At 44.9% G+C, this 26,980-nt stretch overlaps 3 protein-coding genes across 10 annotated transcripts in view; 2 read left to right on the top strand and 1 right to left on the bottom strand.

The window, feature by feature from the left end:
* IFI35 (interferon induced protein 35) overlaps positions 1-6,646 on the top strand; it is a 62,810-nt gene extending 56,164 nt beyond the window's left edge. For both annotated transcript variants that reach the window (XM_056548132.1, XM_056548133.1), the window contains exons 5-8: positions 1,098-1,204; positions 2,410-2,596; positions 3,250-3,359; positions 5,841-6,646. In XM_056548132.1, coding sequence (XP_056404107.1) covers positions 1,098-1,204; positions 2,410-2,596; positions 3,250-3,359; positions 5,841-6,056 — 620 coding nt within the window. In that variant the 3' untranslated portion in view covers positions 6,057-6,646. The remainder of the gene's footprint in view (positions 1-1,097; positions 1,205-2,409; positions 2,597-3,249; positions 3,360-5,840) is intronic.
* Positions 1-26,980, top strand: part of LOC130296515 (uncharacterized) — a 207,867-nt gene that overhangs the window by 93,649 nt on the left and 87,238 nt on the right. The gene's annotated exons all lie outside the window — the stretch shown is intronic.
* LOC130296516 (uncharacterized) overlaps positions 16,504-26,980 on the bottom strand; it is a 62,821-nt gene continuing 52,344 nt past the window's right edge. Inside the window, exons 4-7 of one of the 3 annotated variants that reach the window (XM_056548130.1) lie at positions 25,051-26,281; positions 23,639-24,309; positions 19,739-19,944; positions 16,505-17,126 (exon numbers count right to left, since the gene is read on the bottom strand). In XM_056548130.1, the coding sequence (XP_056404105.1) occupies positions 17,057-17,126; positions 19,739-19,944; positions 23,639-24,309; positions 25,051-26,281 (2,178 nt within the window). In that variant the 3' untranslated portion in view covers positions 16,505-17,056. Of the gene's footprint in view, positions 17,127-19,738; positions 19,945-23,638; positions 26,282-26,980 lie in introns of all 3 variants that reach the window. The other 2 variants (XM_056548129.1, XM_056548128.1) reach the window with 2 other exon arrangements.

Raw genomic sequence — 26,980 nt, 5'->3', positions numbered from 1 at the left:
TGTAACATAAATAGTAAGGAAAAGGACGTATGACTGCGCAGTGCTGGGAGTAATATGTAACATAAATAGTAAGGAAAAGGACGTATGTCTGCGCAGTGCTGGGAGTAATATGTAACATAAATAGTAAGGAAAAGGACGTAAATAGTAAGGAAAAGGACGTATGTCTGCGCAGTGCTGGGAGTAATATGTAACGTAAATAGTAAGGAAAAGGACGTATGTCTGCGCAGTGCTGGGAGTAATATGTAACATAAATAGTAAGGAAAAGGACGTATGTCTGCGCAGTGCTGGGAGTAATATGTAACGTAAATAGTAAGTAAAAGGACGTATGTCTGCACAGTGCTGGGAGTAATATGTAACGTAAATAGTAAGGAAAAGGACGTATGACTGCACAGTGCTGGGAGTAATATGTAACATAAATAGTAAGGAAAAGGACGTATGTCTGCGCAGTGCTGGGAGTAATATGTAACATAAATAGTAAGGAAAAGGACGTATGTCTGCGCAGTGCTGGGAGTAATATGTAACATAAATAGTAAGGAAAAGGACGTATGTCTGCACAGTGCTGGGAGTAATATGTAACGTAAATAGTAAGGAAAAGGACGTATGTCTGCACAGTGCTGGGAGTAATATGTAACATAAATAGTAAGTAAAAGGACGTATGACTGCACAGTGCTGGGAGTAATATGTAACATAAATAGTAAGTAAAAGGACGTATGACTGCACAGTGCTGGGAGTAATATGTAACATAAATAGTAAGGAAAAGGACGTATGACTGCACAGTGCTGGGAGTAATATGTAACATAAATAGTAAGTAAAAGGACGTATGACTGCACAGTGCTGGGAGTAATATGTAACATAAATAGTAAGTAAAAGGACGTATGTCTGCGCAGTGCTGAGAGTAATATGTAACATAAATAGTAAGGAAAAGGACGTATGTCTGCGCAGTGCTGGGAGTAATATGTAACATAAATAGTAAGGAAAAGGACGTATGTCTGCGCAGTGCTGGGAGTAATATGTAACATAAATAGTAAGGAAAAGGACGTATTTCTGCGCAGTTGGAGCTTTTTTCCTACTAACTAGAGCCTTTTTTACCTTTATAGTTGCTGAACGATTAATAAAGAAGAAGCATCACAAGGTGGCGATAGAAGATTGTTACATCAACGTGAAGGCCGAGCCTATAGAACTGACCGTCCTGGACGCCCTCAATGTAAGAATCATACGAGCCATGGTATTGGGGGTACGGCAGAGTCATAGATGGATCATTTGTCTGTGTGTATTAATATCAATCAGGTGTAAAGAAGATTAATAATAGAAATGAATACAAATGATCCAGCACCGGCAATCGATGTGGTTTTATTTACACCGTTGGGAGTAGTAAATACCCTTCACCTCACAAATTAAAATCTTGACACGTTTCGAGCGCATGTATAACTACTATATATCCTGTCTTATAGAAATAGCAGCAGTACACAGATAGAGCTGGAGGGAAGGTGTATAACTACTATATACTGTATTCTGATCTCATAGAGATAGCAGCAGCAGTATACAGATATAGCTGGGGGGGGGGGGGAGGTGTATAACTATTATATATCCTGATCCCATAGAGATAGCAGCAGTATACAGATAGAGCTGGAGGGGAAGTGTATAACTACTATATATCCTGATCCCATAGAGATAGCAGCAGTATACAGATAGAGCTGGAGAGGAGGTGTATAACTACTATATATCCTGATTCCATAGAGATAGCTGCAGCAGTATACAAATAGAGCTGGAGGGGAGGTGCATAATGACTATAAATCCTGAACCCATAGAGATAGCAGCAGCAGTATACAGATAGAGCTGGAAGGGAGGAGTATAACTACTATATAAACTGATCCTATAGAGATAGCAGTAGCAGTATATAGCTATAGCTGGGAGTATAACTATTATGTAACCTGATCCCCATAGAGATAGCAAATGGTGCTGGAAGGGAAAGGGTCTTGGAACCAGTAGGAGGCGTCTGGTAAGCGATGATGTCATCCTGTAGTCAGTCTGACATCCTGTTGTAACCATTAGGCACTGCAAGATTTCCAGAGTGAGACTGGTGATCACATGACCAAATTAGATGAATAAAACACATGGATGCAACTGTGCTGGGATTAAACAGATGGTGCTGTAGGACTAGTGATGGTGAATGTGCTCCATATGGCCAAAAAAAAAAAAACCATAAACCCTGGAGGGCCTAATTGTAGGAATCAGGGTGATGACATTTGACCTCTATCTGTGGCATGGCCAACTGTTCCCCAGGGTACGAGGTGAATACATGCCTAGGCCCACAGTGGCCATGATTTTTTTTTTTTACAGTGAGACCATATTGTTTTATTGTCTTGTTGTAATTGCTGCATTGAGAAAACCTTATTTCTTTACCTACAGGTGGATATGAACCGGAGCCTCCTGAACATCCTGGTGACCGATCTCCCAGCTGGTGTACCTGAAGCCACTCTTTTGGACAAGCTTGAGCTGTTTTTCAGCAAAACAAAGAATGGCGGTAGTGAAGTGGAGAATACAGAGTACCTCGAGGACTCCAGGAGCGCCATTGTGACATTTATACAGGAAGGAGGTACAGAGTACATGACATATAGTCAGTGACTAATGATGTAAGAGAGTGTGAAAGGGTCATGCTAAAGTCCCTTTGATTACTTACCCCATTGTTTCCCGACCAGGGTGCCTCCAGCTGTTGCAAAACCACAACCCCCAGCATGTCCGGACAGCACCATTGACTTCAATGGGATTTCGCCAGGGAGCAGTGCTGAGCTTGTCTGTGTCCCGGCTGCAGTTCTGAGATTTAGGACTCCAGCATGAGTCTGAAATCTATTAAAAAAAAAAAGGCTCGTGGCCGGGACTGGTAGGGAGACCCCTAGTGGTTATTTTTTCAAAGTGGAAAATTAAATAGAATGAAGCATATTTTTAATAACATGCTATTGGAAAGTTATTCTGCATACATTAATCTATTATATATAAAAAGTTTTTTTTGATGAAAGGTACCCTTTAATAATGCCGTCCACAGTCACTTTGTAAGCCACGTTGGGGCTGGTGTAGAATTGCGGCAAACGATGCAACAAACTGAAAAGCTGCACCTGATAAATTCCTGACCACGGCCTAATATGAGCTGAAGTCGCCACTTGGGGTGTTCGTTTGTCTTTAGTCCTGAAGATGTCTCATGTGCCTTGTGTCTGGTCTACAGCGTCTTATGTCTTTATTACTCCATTACAGTTGCGCCAAAGCTGGTGGATAAAAAGCGGTTTGATGTTCCCTTCAGTAAACAAGAAACTCACCAAGTCTGTGTGTCTCCATCTGTAGAGGGCAACATTACAGGATACCAGGTAAGAGGATGGAGGCTCAAGGAACCTGCACACATGACAAATGATAGGTACTAATAGTTCTCTATTCATGACCGTCCACCAATCAGACCCCCGCGCACTCCTCCCCCTGCTGTGTGTCACGTGACTGAGACACTCTTCATAGAGATCATGTGACACAGAGTCGGGAGAGAACACGCTTGTAAATTACTTCTATTAAAAAATCTTAATCCTTCCAGTACTTTTTAGGGGCTGTATACTACAGAGGAAATGCTTTTCTTTTTGGATTTCTCTTTTGTCATGACCACAGTGCTCTCTGCTGACCTCTGCTGTCCATTTTAGGAACTGTCCAGAGCAGCATATGTTTGCTATGGGGATTTTCTCCTGCTTTGGACAGTTCCCAAAATGGACAGCAGAGAGAACTGTGGTCGTGACAGAAGAGAAATCCAAAAAGAAAAGCATTTCCTCTGTAGCATACAGCCCCTAAAAAGTACTGGAAGGATTAAGATTTTTTAATAGAAGTGATTTACAAATCTGTTACATTTTCTGGCACCAGTTGATTAAAAAAAAGTTTTCCATCGGAGTACCCCTTTAAAGGCTACTGTCTGTGGCTTCAAACAGCCGTGTCAGCTATCATGGCAGCTGCTCAAAGCCTTCAGGTATAGAAAGAGGCCCCCGAACCCTCTCTGTACCTCCTAATGCCACCATAATAGTACATCATTTAGAGTTAAAGGGATTCTCCGATTTCATTAAAGGGGTACTCTGCTCCTAAACATGTTATCGCCTATCCAAAGGATAGGGAATAATATATCTGATAGCCGCAGGGACGCCCCCCCCCCCCCGTGATGTCTGGGCCGGCGCTGCGGTCTTGGAAGTCTAGGGTTTCCGTGATCGTGACATCATGCCACGCCCCCTCCATTCATGTCTATGGGAGGGGGCACGGCGGCTAGTACACAGACATCATGCATGAATGGAGGGGGTGTGGCGGTTGTGTTCGCCAGTCATCCGTCATGGAGTTCTCTCCATGCACCAGATGACTGGGGTGCCGCTGAAGAGATCGTGGGGGTCCCCAGCGGCCAGACCCCTGCGATCAGACATGTTATCCCCCTATCCTTTGGATAGAGGATAACATGTCTAGCAATGGAGTACCCCTTTAAAAAACAAACTGCTGCCTGCTAGGGCTGTACAATTATAATTTACATTGCACCAACCTCGCCTGCACCATCGTTGGTGCTCTGGTCAGCTCAACTCTTTTTGATTACTTACCCCATTGTTTCCCAACCAGGGTGCCTCCAGATGTTGCAAAACTACAACTCCCAGCATGCCCGGACAGCCAAAGGCTGTCCGGGCATGCTGGGAGTTGTAGTTTTGCAACAGCTGGAAGCCCCCTGGTTGGGAAACACTGACCTAGCCAAAGGGCTCATGCACACTAGAGAAATCCCGGGCGGACATAACGTAGGCGCAGCCTAAGGCTATGTTCACACGGCAATTCCGCACAAATTCCGTTCAGCTAATCTTGCTAAAGGGAATTTCTGTGTTCTAAGGACACAAAATTGCGCCAAAACTCAAGCACCATTGACGTCAATGGAATTTCGCCACGCAATTCCGCAAAATATAAGAATGCGGAAGTTTTGCTGTTTGAATGGGACTGCAGAATTACGGCACAATTTACAGCGGAAATCCGCACGGAAATTCCGCGTGTGAACATGGCCTGAGGCTAGGTTTCCATTTGTTTTTTCCCCCAGCAAAAACATCTCCTAAAATAGGCGAGTCCATCAGTAGAAATAAAGACAGGGGGCATAACTGCTGCCTGTACCTACTGTGGGGGAATCTGCTGCCTGTACCTACTGTGGGGGAACTCTGCTGCTACCTGTACCTACTGTGGGGGAACTCTGCTGCTGCCTGTACCTACTGTGGGGGAACTCTGCTGCTGCCTGTACCTACTGTGGGGGAACTCTGCTGCTGCCTGTACCTACTGTGGGGGAACTCTGCTGCTGCCTGTACCTACTGTGGGGGAACTCTGCTGCTTGTACCTACTGTGGGGGAACTCTGCTGCTGCCTGTACCTACTGTGGGGGAACTCTGCTGCTGCCGGTACCTACTGTGGGGAGAACTCTGCTGCTGCCTGTACCTACTGTGGGGTAACTCTACTGCCTGTACCTACTGTGGGGGAACTCTGCTGCCTGTACCTACTGTGGGGGAACTCTGCTGCCTGTACCTACTGTGGGGGAACTCTCCTGCCTGTACCTACTGTGGGGGAACTCTGCTGCCAGTACCTACTGTGGGAGAACTCTCCTGCCTGTACCTATTGTGGGGGAACTCTGCTGCCTGTACCTACTGTGGAGGAACTCTCCTGCCTGTACCTACTGTGGGGGAACTCTGCTGCCGCCTATATCTACTGTGGGGGAACTCTGCTGCTGCCTATACCTTTAGTTTCAAATCCAAAACCGTATTTGCCGTTTATGGTAAGCCCACTGACCCAAATTTTTGCTCTTTTGATGCGCAGATGAAGAATTTGAGGTGCAACCGGACGGTCCTGATCACAGGGATCCCCGACATCAAGGACGAAGAGACCATGAATGACCTTTTGGAGATCCACTTCCAAAAAGAGTCGAACGCCGGAGGGGAGGTCCAGAAACTGTTCTACTGCCCAGAAGGGAAGAACGCTGTTGTTTTGTTTGAAGACGATAAAGACGGTGGCGACGACCCGCAAGGCGAGTGATCTGCAGATGACGAAAATACATATCGGGATCCTGCAATATCTCAAGATCAGGATTGATGAAGTTATACTTGGCCTTAATCTTCCTATAGAACTGTAACGCAAAATGCGTTGTATCTGCATGGGGTGTATTATAGTAAAGCATTGGGGGAGGGGGAACCAAAAGGTGGCGGATCCACTTATGTGTGCACCAGATAACAATACAGTCTATTTCTTTTCCTGAAAACAACCTAGGTGTGTGTAGTTGATATACCGGGCGTGCCCAACGACACCCGCCTGCCGCACACACCGGCAGTGCAGCCCCAGGACAGCTCATTTATATGCATGCACGCCCACATGAAGTTCATTTTTTCAACTGGTGCCAGAAAGTTCTACAGATTTGTAAATTACTTCTATTAAAAAATCTTTATCCTTCCAGTACTTATTAGTGGCTGTATATTACAGAGAAAGTTCTTTTGTTTTTAGATTGCTTTTTTTTTTCTGTCCACAGTGCTCTCTGCTGACACCTCTGTCTGTATCAGGAACTTTGAAGCTCTCTGCTTGTAAGGAAAATAGACATAACAAATAAATTATATATTGATTCACGTTTACAATATGTCTACTTTATGTATTACATTTCTCATTTTCACGGACTACTGTTCCAAAGATCTGTCAGACACCTGTGGGGCGTAAATGCTCACTGTACCCCTTATTAAATTACATGAGGGGATTAGTTTCCAAAATGGGGTCACATGTGGGGGGGGGGGGTCCATTGTTCTGGCACTATGGGGGCTTTGTAAACACACGTGGCCTTCAATTCCAGATACATTTTCTCTCCAAAAGCCCAATGGCAGTTTGAGCTGCAGCTGCAGGTAAATTTGCTGCATCTCAAACTTGCGAGAAACTCACTGTAAACCCCCGCCTGGGGGGACGATAAACATCCAGCTGTTGCAAAACTACAACTCCCAGCATGCCTGGACTGTCTGGGCCTGCTGAGAGATGTAGTTTTGCAACATCTGGAAGAGCACAGTTTGGAGACCAACGCACAATGGTCTCCAAACTGTGGCCCTCCAGATGTTGCAAAACTACAACTCCCAGCATGCCCAGACAGCCAAAGGCTGTCTGGGCATGCTGGGAGTTGTAGTTTTGAAACTCCTAGAAGCAGCAGTGAAGATCACTTTACAGTGATCTTCACTGCTGCCTCTGATGTTGCCGCCATAGCCTCTACTTGCCTGCACCTCCTTTCTGCCGCCGGTCCCCCCCACACCATCTTCCCCAGCTCTGCCCGGACTTCCAGGGGCGGGCCGAGAGGGGGGGATCTGAACTTTCACACCCCCGCCCCTACCCTGCGATTCGCCGGTCAGCTGAGACACTGTGATAGGTCCACAGGGACCAATCCCAGTGATCGCTGACCAGGGCCAATCACAGAAGTCCTGGGATGTCAGGCAGAATTTGTCTCCTGCAGGTAACAGCGGGACTTCTGCCTGTTAACCTGTGCGATGCCGCGCATCGCCGGGTTAACTGAATGCCTTATATAAACGGCAGGATGTGCAAACTAGCTGCATAGCCCGCCGTTTATATAAGACATTCTGTCGGAAGGGGTTAAAGTGTACCAGTCATATCATCCCAAAAAAACTAATCCTTCTATGTTTATATGTCTTTTTTATGTGTCTAGTTTTTGTATTTGCCTCACAAATGCTTCTGTTCTGCTGCTTACTTATTCTGACATCCACTTCTTAGGAAGGGGTGTGTCCAAGGCAAGCACTGAGTCCACCCCCCCCCCCCCCTCACTCACCATGCATTCACTTCCTCCCTGAGTCTGCTGTGCTGGTTTTTTCATCCAATCACTGCAGGCTGCTCTGTAAACCCCTCCTCCCTGTTTTCATGCTGCAGTCTGATAGGACAGGAGTGAGCACAGAGGAGTGCTAGTTCCGCCCTCACTTCCTGGACTTTGTCCCAGTCTGTTCATCAGCTGGGACAAAAATGATGCTGCAGCCGGGAGGATTATGTTCTGGATGGTATGGGGACCCCTAGTGGTCTAATTTTTTTTATTTTTATATAAGACATAATTTTTATTAAAAAAAAGTAATTTTTTAAATAAAGTATATTAGAAAGGTTAATGTTTTACCAACATGTACAACATATAAAAAGTTTTTTCTTCAGACAAAAGATCCAAACACCCATTGAACGAAGGGCTGATTTCTGGCCCTTTTAGTCTGTGTTCGCACGGTGCAGTTTTGATTCCTTTTTTTACCCCCCCCCCCCCCCCGGGAGGGGGAAATGCATCAAAAACTGTCCATGAGAACACCACGCTAGATCCAAACCATTCACATCTATTAATAAGGCATGCTGGGATTTATAGTTCTTTTAACTTAACCCTTATAACTTAGTATACACACATTTTAGAGCAGCTAAATGCCTAGGAGGACATCAGTGCTGCCAGACACCTGTCCTGATGAGCAGAGAACGCCGCATTGGTGCCAAAGGCTGCCTGGGCATGCTGGGAGTTGTAGTTTTGCAACAGCTGGAAGCACTCTGTTTGGCTCAGTGATTCAGGCCCGGTTATATAAGAAGCAATGCAAGCGGAAGTTCTCTTCTTTACTATTATGTCATAGGTGAAAGATGCCACCTAGTGGTGAAAAAGTGAACTTTGACTGTCCATGCATGCTGGAAGTTGTAGTTTTGCAACAGCTGGAGCCACCCTGGTTGGAAAACACTGTACTAGATAATTCAGACATATCCCCACTACAACCCCCTCTCTCCACTCGAGCAATGGTGGGAAGATAGGGGTAGTAGTACTGGTCGTTTTTTAGCCAGTTCTGTTTCCAAATGCAACCAAGTTTTTTTTGTTTTTTTTTTAACAGATTCGGCTATATTTAGCAGGGCAGTATTGTGTATTCACACATTGGAATGTCCGCAGGAGAATCTCCGAGCGGACATTCCTCAGACTTCGGGGACCGGCAAGTTACAACCGCACGGGAATGCGTCTTATAGACGGCAATGCATTCTGTGCGGAGTCCGCAGAAAGAATGTACAGGTTCCTTCTCTTTCTGCAGACACCGGAATCGGAATTTCCACGCCTAAAACATCTGGCGCAGAAATTCCGCCGTTTGCACAACGAACCAGAATCCCGTTGAATGCTGCTGCGGAATCTCCGTGCCGAATTCAGACGTGTGAACTTAGCCTCAGACACTACAATCCCCATCCTTCTTAGGGTGATACAAGGAGGTTAGGTTGCGTTCACAATTTTAAAGCTATATTCCCCTTTGGATCGGGGATAAGATGTCTAGCAGCGGAGTACCCCTTTAAAGAAAATCTGTCGGTACAGACAGGTAGTGAAGGTGACACTAATGACGATACTTACCTGATCCCATTCCGTGGTTCTCCGGCTATCTTCTTTGGTATCTTTAGCTCCGGAACCGATTTGTAGCATGGGTGGAGCTTAGTGACGTCACCGCTGCTGTTTACTGGCAGCGGGACCCAGCAGAGAACAGCAGCGGTGACATCACTAAGCTCCGCCCATGCTCCACTGCCCTGCCCATACCCTTGGTCTAAACTTAGGCCACGTGTGTACGTGCTGCTTAGCTGAGGTAACGTATATCTATATCGTATATATAACGTGTTCGCAACTAAACCGTAAGTATGAACGCTTTCCAATACTACAGCATTCTTCATCAACCATTACATTGTGGTTACAGAGTTTAGGCTATGCCGACTACTGCCGTTCCAGAACTGAGCCGTAGGGTATGTTCCCACTACAGTGTGTGAACGGAATCTCCGCTCGCTGAATTAATCGAGTGGAGATTCAGCCTGGCAGCCGGCGGTAGGGCCGCAGGGCACTGAGCCGTCACCTTTGACGGCTATGCAGTACTCGCTGACTTCCGCGCAAAGAATGAACATGCTCATTCTCTGTGTGGAACAATTTCAGCGGCGGAATTGTCTGCCGCTGAAATTCCGCAGTGTGAACGGGTCTCGCGGAGACCCGTTCACACTAATGTTAAGTTCCCACCGTGGATTTCTACGGGGAATTCCGTAGTGTGAACATACCCTTACACGTCAACGTTAGTCAAGGCAGAAAGGGAGAAGGCTCTGCACGACCTCTGACCCTGGAGCTCTGAGCATCATCTAGAGCTGACAGATTCCCCTTTTTAAAGGATTTATCCATTAACAGCAAAACACTTGTCCTCAGGTATAACAACTTGGCTCCACTCACTTTAATGGGACTGAACTGCAGTACCACACAACCTGAGAAGTGTGGTGCTGTTTTTTTGTTGTTGTTGTTGTTTTTTAAGAAACCAGCCCCGTTTTTGTAATGCTGGAGAACACCTTTACTAAGACTTTCTTTTACACTGACCAACATCTGCACAATGGGTGCTGGTCAATCGGTCACAGGCTGGGCAAATGAGCGGCGGATTGTTCTTGTCGCCGTTTCATTATAGTTATCGGCCAAACATAGCCCTACGTATCCTGTGTTGGTGTTTTTAAGTCATTTGTTGTCTGATGCACATCGCACGATGAACAAGTGTTGTCTTGTCCTGCGGCCCATTTTTGGGCTCCGTACACTGAGGCTCTGTGAAGCACTTCCAGCTCACACAGCAGGATGATTTTTTGCCGTGTGGAGTTTTTGCCAATGACAGGAACACTTTAAAGTGAACCTGTCGTCAACAAAAACTTTTTCTATAATGTAGATAATACCATTATATGAATATTTATAATATACATTGGTTAAAAAAATGTGTATATTTTTGTCCCTGCAGCTATTGCCTGTGGTCTCTATGAGGAGACCAAATACAGGAAGTGAGGGTGGACAAGCAGGGCTCTGTACAGTGAGGAAAAGCAGGACAGTGTACACTGAGGCTCTATGACAGTAATGGAGAACCCTAATGCACGCCAACTTTTTTTTCCCTCAAACAGCCAGCACTCAGAGGTTTAAGTTTAGAAAAAACAACTTAGGTAGGCAGTATAGTTCCCCCACATTAGGTTGGCAGTATAGTTCCCCCACAATAGGTTGGCAGTACAGTTCCCCCACATTAGGTTGGCAGTATAGTTCCCCAACATTAGGTTGGTAGTATAGTTCCCCACATTAGGTTAGTAGTATAGTTCCCCACATTAGGTTACAGTTCCCCCACATTAGGTTGCAGTTCCCCCACATTAGGTAGGCAGTATAGTAGGTTGTAGTTCCCCCACATTAGGTAGGCAGTATGTTCCCCCACATTAGGTAGGCAGTATGTTCCCCCACATTAGGTAGGCAGTATAGATCCCCCACATTAGGTTGTAGTTCCCCCACATTAGACAGGCAGTATAGTTCCCCCACATTAGGTTGGCAGTATGTTCCCCACATTAGGTTGCAGTTCCCCCACATTAGGTTGGCAGTATGTTCCCCCACATTAGGTTGCAGTTCCCCCACATTAGGTTGGCAGTATGTTCCCACATTAGGTTGTTGTTCCCCCACATTAGGTTGTAGTTCCCCCACATTAGGCTGGCAGTATGTTCCCACATTAGGTTGTTGTTCCCCCACATTAGGTTGCAGTTCCCCCACACCAGGTAGGCAGTATAGTTCCCCCACATTAGGTTGTAGTTCCCCCACATTAGGTAGGCAGTATAGTTCCCCCACATTAGGTTGTAGTTTCCCCACATTAGGTTGGCAGTATAGTTCCCCCACATTAGGTTGTAGTTCCCCCACATTAGGCAGGCAGTATAGTTCCCCCACATTAAGTTGGCAGTATGTTCCCCCACATTAGGTTGCAGTTCTCCCACATTAGGTTGGCAGTATGTTCCCCCACATTAGGTTGCAGTTCCCCCACATTAGGTTGGCAGTATGTTCCCACATTAGGTTGTTGTTCCCCCACATTAGGTTGCAGTTCCCCCACACCAGGTAGGCAGTATAGTTCCCCCACATTAAGTTGTAGTTCCCCCACATTAGGTAGGCAGTATAGTTCCCCCACATTAGGTTGTAGTTCCACCACATTAGCTTGGCAGTATGTTCCCCCACATTAGGTTGTAGTTCCCCCACATTAGGTTGGCAGTATGTTCACCCATATTAGGTTGTAGTTCCCCCACATTAGGTAGGCAGTATGTTCCCCACATTAGGTTGTAGTTCCCCAACATTAGGTAGGCAGTATAGATCCCCCACATTAGGTTGTAGTTCCCCCACATTAGGTAGGCAGTATAGTTGCCCCACATTAGGTTGGCAGTATGTTCCCCCACATTAGGTTGCAGTTCCCCCACATTAGGTTGGCAGTATGTTCCCACATTAGGTTGTTGTTTCCCCACATTAGGTTGCAGTTCCCCCACATTAGGTAGGCAGTATGTTCCCCACATTAGGTTGTTGTTCCCCAACATTAGGTAGGCAGTATAGATCCCCCACATTAGGTTGTAGTTCCCCCACATTAGGTAGGCAGTATAGTTACCCCACATTAGGTTGGCAGTATGTTCCCCCACATTAGGTTGGCAGTATGTTCCCAAATTAGGTTGTTGTTTCCCCACATTAGCTTGCAGTTCCCCCACACTAGGTAGGCAGTATAGTTCCCCCACATTAGGTTGTAGTTCCCCCACATTAGGTAGGCAGTATGTTCCCCACATTAGGTTGTTGTTCCCCAACATTAGATAGGCAGAATAGTTCCCCCACATTAGGTTGTAGTTCCCCCACATTAGATTGGCAGTATGTTCCCCCACATTAGGTTGGCAGTAGAGTTCCCCCCACATTAGGTTGGCAGTATGTTTCCCCCACATTAGGTTGCAGTTCCCCCACATTAGGTTGCAGTTCCCCCACATTAGGTTGTAGTTCCCCCACATTAGGTTGCAGTTCCCCCACATTAGGTTGTAGTTCCCCCACATTAGGTTGGCAGTATGTTCCCCCACATTAGGTTGCATTTCCCCCACATTAGGTTGGCAGTATAGTTCCCCCCCACATTAGGTTGGCAGTATAGTTCCCCCCACATTAGGTTGGCAGCACAGTTCCCCCACATTAGGTTGGCAGTATAGTTCCCCCCACATTAGGTTGGCAGCACAGTTCCCCCACATTAAGTGCAGTATAGTTCCCCCCACATTAGGTTGGCAGTATAGTTCCCCCCACATTAGGTTGGCAGCATAGTTCCCCCACATTAGGTTGGCAGTATGTTCCCCCACATTAGGCTGCAGTTCCCTCACATTAGGTTGCAGTTTGCCCACATTAGGTTGGCAGTATGTTCCTTCACATTAGGTTTAAGTCCCCCCACAATAGGTGCAGTATAGTTCCCCCCACAGACATACAGCCTTCAGCCATATACAGTGTATGGCTGGAAGCTGTATGCCTGTGTACTGCCTCACAGTGCTCCATCCACCGCTTCTCCGGTTAGGGGTCACGACCTACTGCTATGGCCTATAGACCATAGCAGTAGGTCCCAGCATCGGAGGAGCGGTGGTCGGAACATCAAAGCTGAAGTGTAGCTGGTAACTTGACAGCCGGCGCACATCCTCCTCCTCGATAATCTGCTCCTAGGGGGGCATGCACGGGATGTCAGTGACATCCCTGCGTGCGCTACCTCCAGGCGGCCCCTGCGTTTTTAAAGTTAACGTGGGCCGCAGAAAGGTAACCAGGACATCCTTGTGTCCCGAAAAGATCTTTCGGGACACAGGGATGTCCTGGTTTGCCCCGTCTGGCGAACTATGGCCCCATGCCCACAGAGGGGGCTCGGCATGCCACCAATGTATATTGCAAATATACATATAATGGTATTATCTGCATTATATAAAAAGTTTTTGTTGACGGCAGGTGCACATTAGGAATTTATACTTGTCTGCACCCTACTACGATATCAATGCATCCATGGCGGATCGCTAAAGATCTCTGAGATGCAAATGGCCTAAAAAACGTAACTGGTAACACAAGAAAAAATTCAAACTCGAACAAATGCAACAAAGCTTTTAGTGCAAATAAAACACAAATTTACAATATTACTGTATATACAAATAATACTCAACAATATAAAACAGGATCAGATAACACAATCACAGTTCTGCTCTTACTGACATCATAACTTTCCAACATCAAGCTACATTTCCCAGAATGCTTTCTCTTTGTGATTTTGCGGAGAATGCATTGAGGGATTTGGGCGCCGGAGCCTGCAGAGTTATGAATGCAGCTCCGGACTCTTATCCTGGTTTGTTATTAAGGATTTACAGGATTTCAACCCAATGTTAAAGATAACAGGAGAATCCTCCTTTAAGCAGTGATCTCCAGAAACCATAAAACCCCATACAGGTACAGGTGCACAACAAAGGGATTACCTTAGGATAAGTATTCCAGCTGTTGCAAAACTACAACTCCCAGCATGACCAGAAAGTCAAAGTCTATTTGAGTATGCTGGGAGCCATAGTTTTGCAACAATTGGAACACAATGTTGGGAAACAATAAACGTGTTTCTGATCATGACTAAGGGCTAACAACCAGAAACACGTCTGTTATCACGTGGCATTTTTTCTCCAAACACTGTCTCAGCTGTTGCAAAACTACAACTCCCAGCATGCCCGGACAGCCGTAGGCTGTACGGATATGCTGGGAGTTGTAGTTTCGTAACAGCTAGAGACCATGTTAGGAAAACACTGCCTTGGGATAAGATACGCATTTCTGAATGTTAGCCCTTAGTCATGATCAGAAATACGTCTATCATTTTCCTTTCTATTAGCCCTTAGGACAGTGTATTCCAGCTGTTGCAAAACTACAACTCCCAGCATGTCCATGACAGGCAAAGTCTATTTGAGTATGCTGGGAGCTGTAGTTTTGCAACAATTGGAACACATTGTTGGGAAACAATAAACGTGTTTCTGATCATGACTAAGGGCTAACAACCAGAAACACATCTGTTATCCCAAGGCATTTTTTCTCCAAACACTGTCTCAGCTGTTGCAAAACTACAACTCCCAGCATGCCCGGACAGCCGTAGGCTGTACGGATATGCTGGGAGTTGTTGTTTCGTAACAGCTAGAGACCATGTTAGGAAAACACTGCCTTGGGATAAGAGACGCATTTCTGAATGTTCGCCCTTAGTCATGATCAGAAATACGTCTATCATTTTCCTTTCTATTAGCCCTTAGGACAGTGTATTCCAGCTGTTGCAAAACTACAACTCCCAGCATGCCCGGACAGCCAAAGGCTGTCCGGGCATGCAGAGAGTTGTAGTTTTGCAATAGCCGGAAAACCTCCGTAGTAGGACAGACGTGTTTCAGACTGTTAAGTCCCTAGTCGTGATCATGACTAAGGTTCAACAGCTAGAAACGCGTCTGTTTTCCTAAGGGCTAACGGCAAGAAATGCATTAATCGCTATCTTTTCTGATCAGGACTAAAAGGCTAACAGCCAAAAATGCGTATACTGATTTACTTTCTATCACTTTGTTTCTTTCCCGTGCACCTGTACCTATATGATGTCTTATCAACTTGGTTGGCTGACAATTCCAATATTCAATTCAGATTCTTCTCTAAATTTCCTTTCGCTTAAAGGGGTACTCCCGTGGAAAGCCTTTTTTTTTTTTTTAAATCAACTGGTGCCAGAAAGTTAAACAGATTTGTAAATTACTTCTATTAAAAATATCTTAATCCTTCCAGTACTTTTTAGGGGCTGTATACTACAGAGGAAATGCTTTTCTTTTTGGATTTCTCTTCTGTCACGGCCACAGTGCTCTCTGCTGACCTCTGCTGTGCATTTTAGGAACTGTCCAGAGCAGCATAGGTTTGCTATGGAGATTTTCTCCTGCTCTGGACAGTTCCTAAAATGGTCAGCAGAGAGAACTGTGGTCGTGACAGAAGAGAAATCCAAAAAGAAAAGATCATGCCTTGAGAAAGCGTCATCTGACGCGAAACTTGCACTTGTCGGCTGCCTGACCGTTCACTCCTGTTACCTGTTATGCCACAATAAAGGAACCCTTTTATTTGCATCATATACCCAGTGCCGCGGTTTGTCTCTTTGTTGAAGATCCAAAAAGAAAAGCATTTCCTCTGTAGTATACAGCCCCTAAAAAGTACTGGAAGGATCAAGATTTTTTAATAGAAGTCATTTACAAATCTGTTTAACTTTCTTGCACCAGTTGATAAAAAAAAAAATAGTTTTCCACGGGAGTACCCCTTTAAGAATAGGTCATCGTTGTCTACCAACGTGACCCATGCCATTCACTAGACTGAATGGCGCTGCCTCTTCTTACCGTCTGCACGCAGCCGTGCCTGAGCAGCTTTATTCTCAGTAGAAAGGGAATGTACATGGTCATTGAGGTAGCTAGACATGAGCGAACTTACAGTAAATTCGATTCGTCACGAACTTCTCGGCTCGGCAGTTGACGACTTTTCCTGCATAAATTAGTTCAGCTTTCCGGTGCTCCGGTGGGCTGGAAAAGGTGGATACAGTCCTAGGAGACTCTTTCCTAGGACTGTATCCACCTTTTTCAGCCCACCGGAGCACCTGAAGGCTGAACTAATTTACGCAGGAAAAGTCATCAACTGCCGAGCCGAGAAGTTCGTGACGAATCGAATTTACTGTAAGTTCGCTCATCTCTAGAGGTAGCCAGAGCAGCTTCATTTTCTGCACAAAGGAGATGTACATGGTCATTGAGGTAGTTTGATGCGACGAGGGATTTGACCATTACCATATTACGTACACACCCATTTGGTGGGTGTCTGACACCTACTGATCTTGAATGGGTGCCCGTACCACTTCTCTACAGGTTGTGCGGTGCCCGCTCCACGGACATTGCACACGACTTGTGAAGGTACCTATAAGTATCAATGGCGTGGAGCGGTGTTCCTCTGACTTTCCAGATACTGGACCCATCACCAATTCTTCAGTCAACTATAACAAACTCCTTAAAGTTTTAATATTTTAACTCAACTTGTTTTGCTAAAACCTTATATAGTTAAACTTCAAATAAATGGTCTAAGGACCTCTAGGGATTTCCTCCAGTTACGTCCTAACCAAAACATAAGTGATTTCCCATTAGTTACTGGACGGCTGGTCTCTATAGACGCCATGTTCTGCGTTCTCCACGTCTCAGGCTTCTTAGTCAATTCCGTATTGGTGAAGTAGAGCAATAGTATCTCTCACGTACGTCAAATCGGGGTATCCATTCCTGTAAAGAGAAATCGCAGGTTCAATTCCAGCAGAAACCACTCCCAGCATGCCCTAGTACAATCCTTATAGTTTTACAATCTAAAGCTGTGTTTTCTCAACCAGTGTGCCTCCAGCAGTTGCAAAGCTTCAACTCGCAGTATTCCTTGACAGCAAAAGGTTGTCCGGGCATGCTGGGAATTGTAGTTTGGAACGTGTTTCCCAACCAGTGTGCCTCCAGCAGTTGCAAAGCTTCAACTCGCAGCATTCCTGGACAGCTAAAGGTTGTCCGGACATGCTGGGAATTGTAGTTTGGAATGTGTTTCCCAACCAGGGTGCCTCCAGCTGTTGCAAAAGCGTACGGTGGCCTCCTGGCTTCATAGAGCAGTGTTTTCCCACAAGGGTGCCTCCAGCTGCTGCAGAACTACAATTCCCAGCATGCCCGGACAGCCAAAGTGTTACCTAACCTGTGGCTCTCCAGCTGTTGCAGGACTACAACTCCCTGCATTCTGGGAGTTGCCGTTTTCAACAGTGTTTCCCCACCAGAGAGCCTCCAGCTGTTGCAAAGCTACAATTCCCAGCTTGCCTGGATAGTAAAAGGCTGTCCAGGCATGCTGGGAGTTGTAGTTTAAAACAGTATTTACCAACCAGGGTGTCTCCAGCTGTTGCAAAAGCGTACGGTGGCCTCCTGACTCCATAGAGCAGTGTTTTCCAACAAGGGTGCCTCCAGCTGCTGCAAAACTACAACTCCCAGCATGCCCGGACAGCCAAAGGCTGTCCGGGCATGCTGGGAGTTGTAGTTTTGCAGCAGCTGTTAGGCTACAGGTTGGAAAACATTGTTTAAAAGCAGTGTTACATAACCTGTGGCTCTCCAGCTGTTGCAGGACTACAACTCCCTGCATTCTGGGAGTTGCCGTTTTTAACAGTGTTTCCCCACCAGAGAGCCTCCAGCTGTTGCAAAGCTACAACTCCCAGCTTGCCTGGATAGAAAAAGGCTATCCAGGCATGCTGGGAGTTGTAGTTTAAAACAGTATTTCCCAACCAGGATGCCTCCAGCTGCTGCAAAGCTACAGCTCCCAGCATGCCTGTAAAAGCTAAAAGGCTGTCCCGGCATGCTGGGAGTTGTAATTTGGAACAGTATTTCCCAACCAGGGTGTCTCCAGCTGTTGCAAAGGTACAGCTCCAAGCATGCCTGTAAAAGCTAAAAGGCTGTCCAGGCATGCTGGGAGTTGTAATTTGGAACAGTATTTCCCAACCAGGGTGCCTCCAGCTGTTGCAAAGGTACAGCTCCAAGCATGCAAGAAAAGCTAAAGGCTGTCTGGGCATGCTGGGAGTTGTAATTTGGAACAGTATTTCCCAACCAGGGTGCCTCCAGCTGTTGCAAAGGCACAGCTCCAAGCATGCAAGAAAAGCTAAAGGCTGTCTGGGCATGCTGGGAGTTGTAATTTGGAACGTGTTTCCCAACCAGGGTGCCTCCAGCTGTTGCAAAGGTACAGCTCCAAGCATGCAAGAAAAGCTAAAGGCTGTCTGGGCATGCTGGGAGTTGTAATTTGGAACAGTATTTCCCAACCAGGGTGCCTCCAGCTGTTGCAAAGGTACAGCTCCAAGCATGCAAGAAAAGCTAAAGGCTGTCTGGGCATGCTGGGAGTTGTAATTTGGAACGTGTTTCCCAACCAAGGTGCCTCTAGCAGTTGCAAAACTACAATTTTCAGAATGCCCAGATAACCAAAGGCTGTTTTGGGCATGCTTGGGAATAATTGTTTGGAACAGTGTTTCCCAATCAGGGTGCCTCCAGCAGTTGCTCAATGGAAAGGTCTACACAAACACCATAGTGCCACCATATGACAAATCCGGTGCCAGTACACCTTCAGACAACCAAACCTTCATCTGACAGCTATAAAAAGTGTATGGCCCCCTTTACCCACAGGAGCGCCATGAATGTCACAAGCCATGTGCAACTCAAGCGCACTGCATGGAGGGTAAAGACGACCAATCTTAAAGGGGTACTCCGGTGGAAAACTTTTTTTTTTTTTTTTTTAAATCAACTGGTGCCAGAAAGTTAAACAGATTTGTAAATTACTTCTACAAAAAAAAATCTTAATCCTCCCTGTACTTATTAGCTGCTGAATACTACAGAGGAAATTATTTTCTTTTTGGAACACAGAGCTCTCTGCTGACATCATGACCACAGTGCTCTCTGCTGACATCATGACCACAGTGCTCTCTGCTGACATCATGACCACAGTGCTCTCTGCTGACATCTCTGTCCATTTTAGGAACTGTCCAGAGTAGGAGAAAATCCCCATAGCAAACATATGCTGCTCTGGACAGTTCCTAAAATGGACAGAGATGTCAGCAGAGAGCACTGTGGTCATGATGTCAGCAGAGAGCTCTGTGTTCCAAAAAGAAAACCATTTCCTCTGTAGTATTCAGCAGCTAATAAGTACTGGGAGGTTTAAGAGATTTATATAGAAGTAATTTACAAATCTGTTTAACTTTCTGGCACCAGTTGATTTAAAAAAACCAAAAACGTTTTCCACCGGAGTACCCCTTTAATGTACAGAAAGTCCCACCACCCATAAAGCTGGTTCATGGGCTACAGGTCATTTCCCTTCATTGCAGGGTGTTACTTACTTTGCCTTTCCTCCATCTGGGGAGGTTTTATGAGGGATTTTGTACCATGTGACTTCTCCCACTTCAAATGACTTGACGTGAAAAATTAGGCCTTGATCCAGGGCTCGCTGGAGCAGAGAAAGGAGCTTCCTCCCCTCTCGATTATCCGGCAGGTATGCCTCAAACCTGCCACCTTTGTATTGGCATCCTGGTTGAGGATCTCCAGCCTTAGGAAAAACAGATGGAGGGTTTATAAAGGTGAGAAGTGGAGGGTGTGCGCTAAACTGAAGACCAATATATGACCACCCTACTACTGTCCACCATTGTTATGGACTATGACTAAATCCTCTGTTACTTCAGTGTTAGGGTGCGTTCACACGGCCGTCTGTCCCTGTTTTTTTTAATCCCCGTTGCGGTTCCATTCTTACGGATTAAAAACGGTTTTAAACAAACATCCCATTCATGTCAAAGGGATTTTTTTACAATCCGTTTTCATCCGTTTGTACCCGTCGTCACTCATTTCCGTTTTTTTGACGGCAGAAAAAACGTCACACATGCGGTATTTTTTTCTCCTGTCAAAAAGACGGAAGAAAGAAACGTAAACCGTACATTTGACATTGAAGTCTATGGAAACAGGATGAGCCTTTTATTTCAATCCGTTTTTACTTCTGAGCATGCTCAGAACAAAAAGAAATTTTTTGGGGTATTCCAGGAAAAAACTTTTTTTTTTTTTTTTTTTTTTTTAATATATATATATATCAACTGGCTCCAGAAAGTTAAACAGATTTGTAAATTACTTCTATTAAAAAAAATCTTAATCCTTTCAAAAATTATCAGTTGTTCTTTTCTGTCTGTCAACAGTGCTCTCTGCTGACACCTCTGCCTGTCTCGGGAACTGCACAGAGTAGAAGAGGTTTGCTATGGGGATTTGCTTCTAAACTGGGCAGTTCCCGAGACAGGTGTCACCAGAGAGCACTTAGACAGAAAAGAACAACTCAACTTCAGCAGCTCATAAGTACTGAAAGGATTAAGATTTTTTTTTAATAGAAGTAATTTACAAATCTGTTTAACTTTCTGGAGCCAGTTGATATATATATAAAAAAAGTTTTTTCCTGATCTCAGCTGTAACAGCGCCTCATTCTTCCCTAAATGTTCTGCTAAGTTATATTACACATTACATAATATAGATCAAGATGAAGAGATGGTGCTGTAGCGGTAGGGGCTAGTCAGAGGTGGTGACATCACTAAGGAGGCGGGGCTTGAGCGCAGACACAATCCAGATACACCTCCTCAGACAGCGGATCATAATGCCTTGTCTCTCTTTCTCTAGAGCAGTGTTTTGCAATCAGGGCGCCCCCAGCTGTTGCAAAACTACAACCCCCAGCATGCCCGGACAGCCGAAGGCTGTCCGGGCATGCTGGGAGTTGTAGTTTTGCAACAGCTGGAGGCACCCTGGTTGGCAAACACTGCTCTAGAAAAAAGGGAGGAGCAAGAGGGCTGCTGAGACAACACCCCACTGACAATGAGACAGAGAAGAAAAACGACCCTTGAAATGGCACTGCCGGTGTGATGAAAAGCAAATTCCAAGCCAGGGATATTTTCAAAACATTGGAATGGTTTATTTGGAGCATAAAACAATAAAAGTACAAAGATGACGCGTTTCGGGGGAGCCACCCCCTTCCTCAGATCAGTCTGGTAACAGTGTGTACATGCAGGGTTTAACCCCTTAAGACGCAGCTCATTTTCACCTTAAAGAGTACCTGTCACCAAACTAAACTTTTAATATATTGTTTTTTATGTAATTATAAGACACTTTGCTATTTACTTGCTGTTGAAATTCTCAACCTTTATATGTTTTTTAATGTGATTGAAAAAACGTCCACTAGGTGGCTCTGTTCTGTTCCCTGCACAGGTCAAACAGCTAGTTTGGTCTCCTCCCAGACTTGCAGAAGTCCAAACTCAGGAAGTGCGTGTGGGGCATGGCGAGGCACAGCTCTCGCAGGCTTCAGTGACCTCGTGCCTGCTGGGGAACCTCCACTTTCTCCTGTCGGGAGTTCACACAATGTGAGCAAGAGGAAAGGTGTGATACTGAGCTTTTAAAAGCTTGGAAATTTAAAAGGGCAGGAAGGGGTGTTAGGAGTAGTTAGGTAATATAATCTGAGTTAGTTTACAAAATATGGTTTGATGACAGGTACTCTTTAAGGACGCAGGCCTTTTTTGCAATTCTGACCACTGTTACTTAAAGCATTAATAACTCTGATGCTTTTACTTTTCATTCTGATTCTGAGATTGTTTTTTCGTGACATATTCTACTTTATGTTAATGGTAAAATTTTGTCGATACTTGCATCATTTCTTGGTGAAAAATTCCCAAATTTGATGAAAAATTTGAAAATGTTGCATTTTTTTAACTTTGAAACTCTCTGCTTATAAGGAAAATGGATATTCCAAATAAGTTATATATTGATTCACATGTACAATATGTCTACTTTATGATTGCATCATAAAGTTGAGATGTTTTTACTTTTGGAAGACATCAGAGGCTTCAAAGTATAGCAGCAATTTTCAAATTTTTCACAAAATTTTCAAAATCGGAATTTTTCAGGGACCAGTTCAGTTTTGAAGTGGATTTGAGGGGCCTTCATATTAGAAATACCCCACAAATGACCCCATTATAAAAACGACATGTTCTTGTAGACCCAGTTTTTGAATTTTTACAAGGGGTAAAAGGAGAAAAAGCTTCCTAAAATTTGTAAACGCCGCCGGTCACGCTACAGTCCCCCCGTTCTGCCCGGAGTACCGTCGGTGGGAACGTTAATGCCTGCTATTGGTCGTCGCAGGCATTGGCTTGGAATTTGCTTTTCATCACACCAGAAATGCCATTTCAAGGGTCGTTTTTTTTTTTTCTGCATCATTTCCGTAGGGATTGGTTTACTCCTTCTCCTGGGACCCGGGCTCAGCAGCTGGCTCTTTACATCTTGGCAACCCACTTGTTGGCTCTACATGCAAATTTTCCTTTCGCTCATGGTAAGCGGCCACTACCTAAGGGCGAATACAGCATAAGGACGGTGCTCGTTACTCTTATATCCATCTATGTTTTGTGGTAACGCACAAGGCCCCCCCCCCCCCCCCTTTGGTCTCTTTTTCTTTCATTCCCAGCTACACTGACAACGAGAGGACTACACAACTTCCAGTTAGGATAGAAGAAGGAGCCAGGGAGCCGTTGAGACACGACCACACTGACAATGAAAGGACTACACAACTTCGCCTCAAGAGTATTTGAAGCAAAAAACATGCTGTAGCCAGTCCAATTTGTTATAACACTAGATTGGTATATAAAATGTATTGGGGTAATAGTCTTATTTTGATACAATTGACCGATACTGGAATACCCTATAAGCCCTGTAAAATCTCTTTCATAATAAATGATATGTCCGGCTTTATATGGACAGGGAGACTGAAAAGACCCATGGAGGAGCAGAGTCACTCTATTATAACAGGGGACTCATTTCCAGGGCTGTGGAGTATATATGTTCCAACTCTGCAGTTTTTTGTACTACCGACTCCTCTGTATTAATATTCAAATGTATTTTATATATTCCTTGAAGGAAAGAAAGGCAACATACATGTCATTACCACAGGACTACTGGCTGGTGGTTTGATTTCCCTAGTAGAATCCCACGTTTAAAGTTTAAGCTAACAATCGGAGTTTACAAGTTTTTATAGCCTTAGCTGAATGACAGCAGTTTTTCCAATGGTTTACTGCTTCAGTCTTGAACTACTGACCCTCCATTCCCTTTACTTATACAAGTGTCTCTAGTCCTGCAAAAAAAATATTTACTTAAGTATTGCTCATTTCACTGTGGCCGTGCAAGTAGAAATGTGTATTTTTGGGGGGTGGATGTTACTTTCTGTCACTTACCCCTTGCACTCCATCTGCAACTTCATAAATGATCTTCAAAGAGGTATCTCCTTCGTACCCGGGTAATCTCAGGCTCATGGCTGTATGGCTCATGGACGCTATTAGTGGAGCTTTTGCAGTTTCATTAGGAGCAGAAATGACTGATGTGTCAAAACATTTAACACACTGCATCTGACCGGACGATGTCTGAATGGTTTTGCCGATGTTCTTACAATTACTACAGATGGAATTCGACTCGGAATTTGACTCTTGGCCTACTGCGGGTGTCCTTAGCTGAGGCGAGCTGCCCTGGTACTGCACTACGCCATCCTCTGTGGAGATACCCTGCTCACCATAATGTGGTTCCAATAAGACCGGGACATTTCGTGGAGAGACGTTAATGCCTTGCGTTAATAAATCACTGGTATAAGGACTACGAGCAAATGTTTCTGTCAGGGTGTAGTAATCCGTCTTCTCTGATGTTGACCTGTTTTTTGTGTCCTCAGGGAAATCCCAAAATTCTTGGGGGTGTGTAGACTTTTCATCTTGGGATCCTGGTTCTGTTTTAAGGAATGCTTCATGTTCAAAAGAGATGACCTGGAATGGTTCTGTTCCAGTAAGCTGGGCATACCTCTCATCTGCCAGATGTTTGCTTGCTAGATAAAGCTTTCTTTCGTCTACTTCTTCATCTCCTAAAAAACAAGGTAAAGATTTATACATCGGTTTGGTACGCAATTTGTGTGTCAAGCTTTGCTTACGCTCTGTAATATAATCTTCGCCCCCATCAGTGGCAGAAGACTCAAATCTGTCCTGTAAAGAGACTTGTCTAATGTCGGGCATGGTAGCATCCCCAGATGACTTTATCTTACGCTCTCTGTGCTGCCTGTATGCGTCTAGCACATGTGCATGAATTTCTTTGGGATAGAGAAGAACCAGTTTATCCTTCTCCGGCTTAACAGAAAGTTTTTTGGAGCATCTGCGGAACAGATGACACCATTCCACTAAGCCAGTGTCCTCTGGGCCTTGCACCCCAAGTAAAGCATACTCAAAGTAAGAGTGGGTGATGATTATGTTTAATTTACAACATAACTCCCGAATCATTTCTTTTGTTGAAGCCAAAAGTTTTTTGTTAAATGATTTCATCTTTAAGGCAACTTTGCCTTTTTTTTTTCTCTCTGTTAATTCGACCTCAGAAAACCAAATATCTAGGTCAGATTTATAGATCTGAGTAATATAATCCCACTGCCAGTCAGTCACATTAACTTTGTCTTTAAACACTAATGTATCGCTGTTTTGTTCGGTTATTCCTTTAGAATAAACACGAGGTTTTACTTCTGGAACCTTAAAGTCCGCACATGGAAGACTATGGTCCACCAGACTCGGGTAAGGTAACTCGCTTGATGGTTTAGTAATCTGGATAGGTTTGAGTATACCTGTAGGTTTAGGGGTGGCTCCGCTATTTCTTAAATCTTCTCTCACGATTTTAAGGGCTGGGAGGACGTCTTGTCTATTTGCGGATGGCATGGCCAGGCTTTCCGATTTTTCATCGGGTCGTGAACAACTAGCAGCTTCATTTTTCTGAAGGTCATCTGCCATGATGGATTTGAGAGATATCATGTCACCGAGATCATTCTCACGATCTTGGGGCAGTCTTCTAGGACTGGTGGATGATACCAGGTGTTCCTCATCCATATGGCTCTTTGCTGAATTTATGCTTTGTGTTGTGGGAGCATTAAACGAGGCGGCTATCCTGCTTCCAACACCACTTTCGTGCTTCTTAGTGGGGGACAAGGAATGTGGCAATCCTGTTGATATGTTACTTGCCCCACTTTCCCCAAATTGTTTGTCTAGATCACCTGACATTCTATCAAATTTTGTATGTAAGTTGAAAATGTACTGTTGGGCATGAGATATATCAATGCCGTTTCCAATGAGGTATAAAAATTCTTCATCTGCATGAAAATAAAGCATGGGATAAAGTCTTTTGAGGTCAGTCGACAATGTTTCATAGAAGTGCTGGTCTCCATACACATTTCTCTTTTCTATTTGCTCCTTACGAAGAAGTAGTTCCAGACCTCGATAGAGCCCCATGAGTTTGGATCGTGCGCATCTCAGCTCTCCCAGATGGGTTTTACCCCCGCTTGCGGTCTTAAGATAAATCGTGGTGATATCATCGAAACTTTCATGCACTGCAAGGATGTGGTAAGTGTTTAGAATCTCCTGATATTCTATTGAGTGGAATTCGTGCATGTATAGAAAGATATCAGTTTCCCACACGAAAGGTTCTTCCAATTGCTCGTCTGATTCTGGCTTCACACTGCACATTTCCTCGACTGCAGTTCCGGAAAGAGGCACATATGGGTAATCCAAGGCTTGTGCAACAGCCTGAGGTTCTGGATAATTTTTACGGCGTTCAATCTTGGCTTTCCTTCGACTATCGGTTGAGATCTGCTTTTGTACGGTATAAACAATACCTAATTTACTTAGGATTTCTTGTGCCGTGGTTTGGATCTCTGCATATGCCCCGCTTATAGTACAGGTCATAGATTTTTCATCAAAGTGAAACGTCGCATATGGATGGGTCTCCATCAAGTTCTTCAGAAGATTTTGATGCTTTTCTGGGAATTTTCCATAATTTACTGTCAGCGACAGCTTCTCAAAAACCTGAAAATGGAAAATGGCTCAAGTTCAATATAGTAATCTTGAAGTAATCTTAATTAATTTATTTATTTTAAAGATCCTAATATGCATTAAAAGGAATCTGCCATCAGTATCACCTGCACTGACCTGTTGGTACAGGCTTGAGGTGCAGGTGATTTTTACAAAATTATACTTAAAGGGGTACTCCGGCCCTAAGATAGGATAGGGGATAAGATGTCTGATCGCGGGGGTCCCGCCGATGGGGACCCCCGCAATCTAGCATGCAGCACCCACCTGTGAGCACTGCAGGAAGCGCTGGAGGCTCCAAGTCTTATGCCTCCCGATCACAGGGACGGAGTATCGTGACATCAAGACTCTGCCCCTGTGTGACGTCACGCCCCCTCCTTTAGACTTGCATTGGGGTGGGTGATGTCACAGGGGGCGGAGTCGTGATGTCACAATACTCTGTCCCCGTGGTCGGGAGGCATAAGACCTGGAGCCTCCAGCACTTCCTGCAGTGCTTACAGGTGGGTGCTGCATGCTAGATTGCGAGGGTTCCCAGCGGCGGGACCCCCGCGATCAGACATCTTATCCCCTATCCTTTGAATAGGGGATAAGATGTCTTGGGGACGGAGTACCCCTTTAAAGGGGATACTCTGGTGGAAAACTTTTTTTTTATCAACTGGGGCCAGAAAGTTAAACAGATTTGTAAATCACTTCTAT

Source organism: Hyla sarda, chromosome 12 (genome assembly GCF_029499605.1).
Source record: "Hyla sarda isolate aHylSar1 chromosome 12, aHylSar1.hap1, whole genome shotgun sequence".
NCBI lineage: Eukaryota > Metazoa > Chordata > Amphibia > Anura > Hylidae > Hyla > Hyla sarda.
The sequence above is the reverse complement of the archived record's forward strand: the minus strand, read 5'-3'. Positions and strand labels throughout refer to the sequence as shown.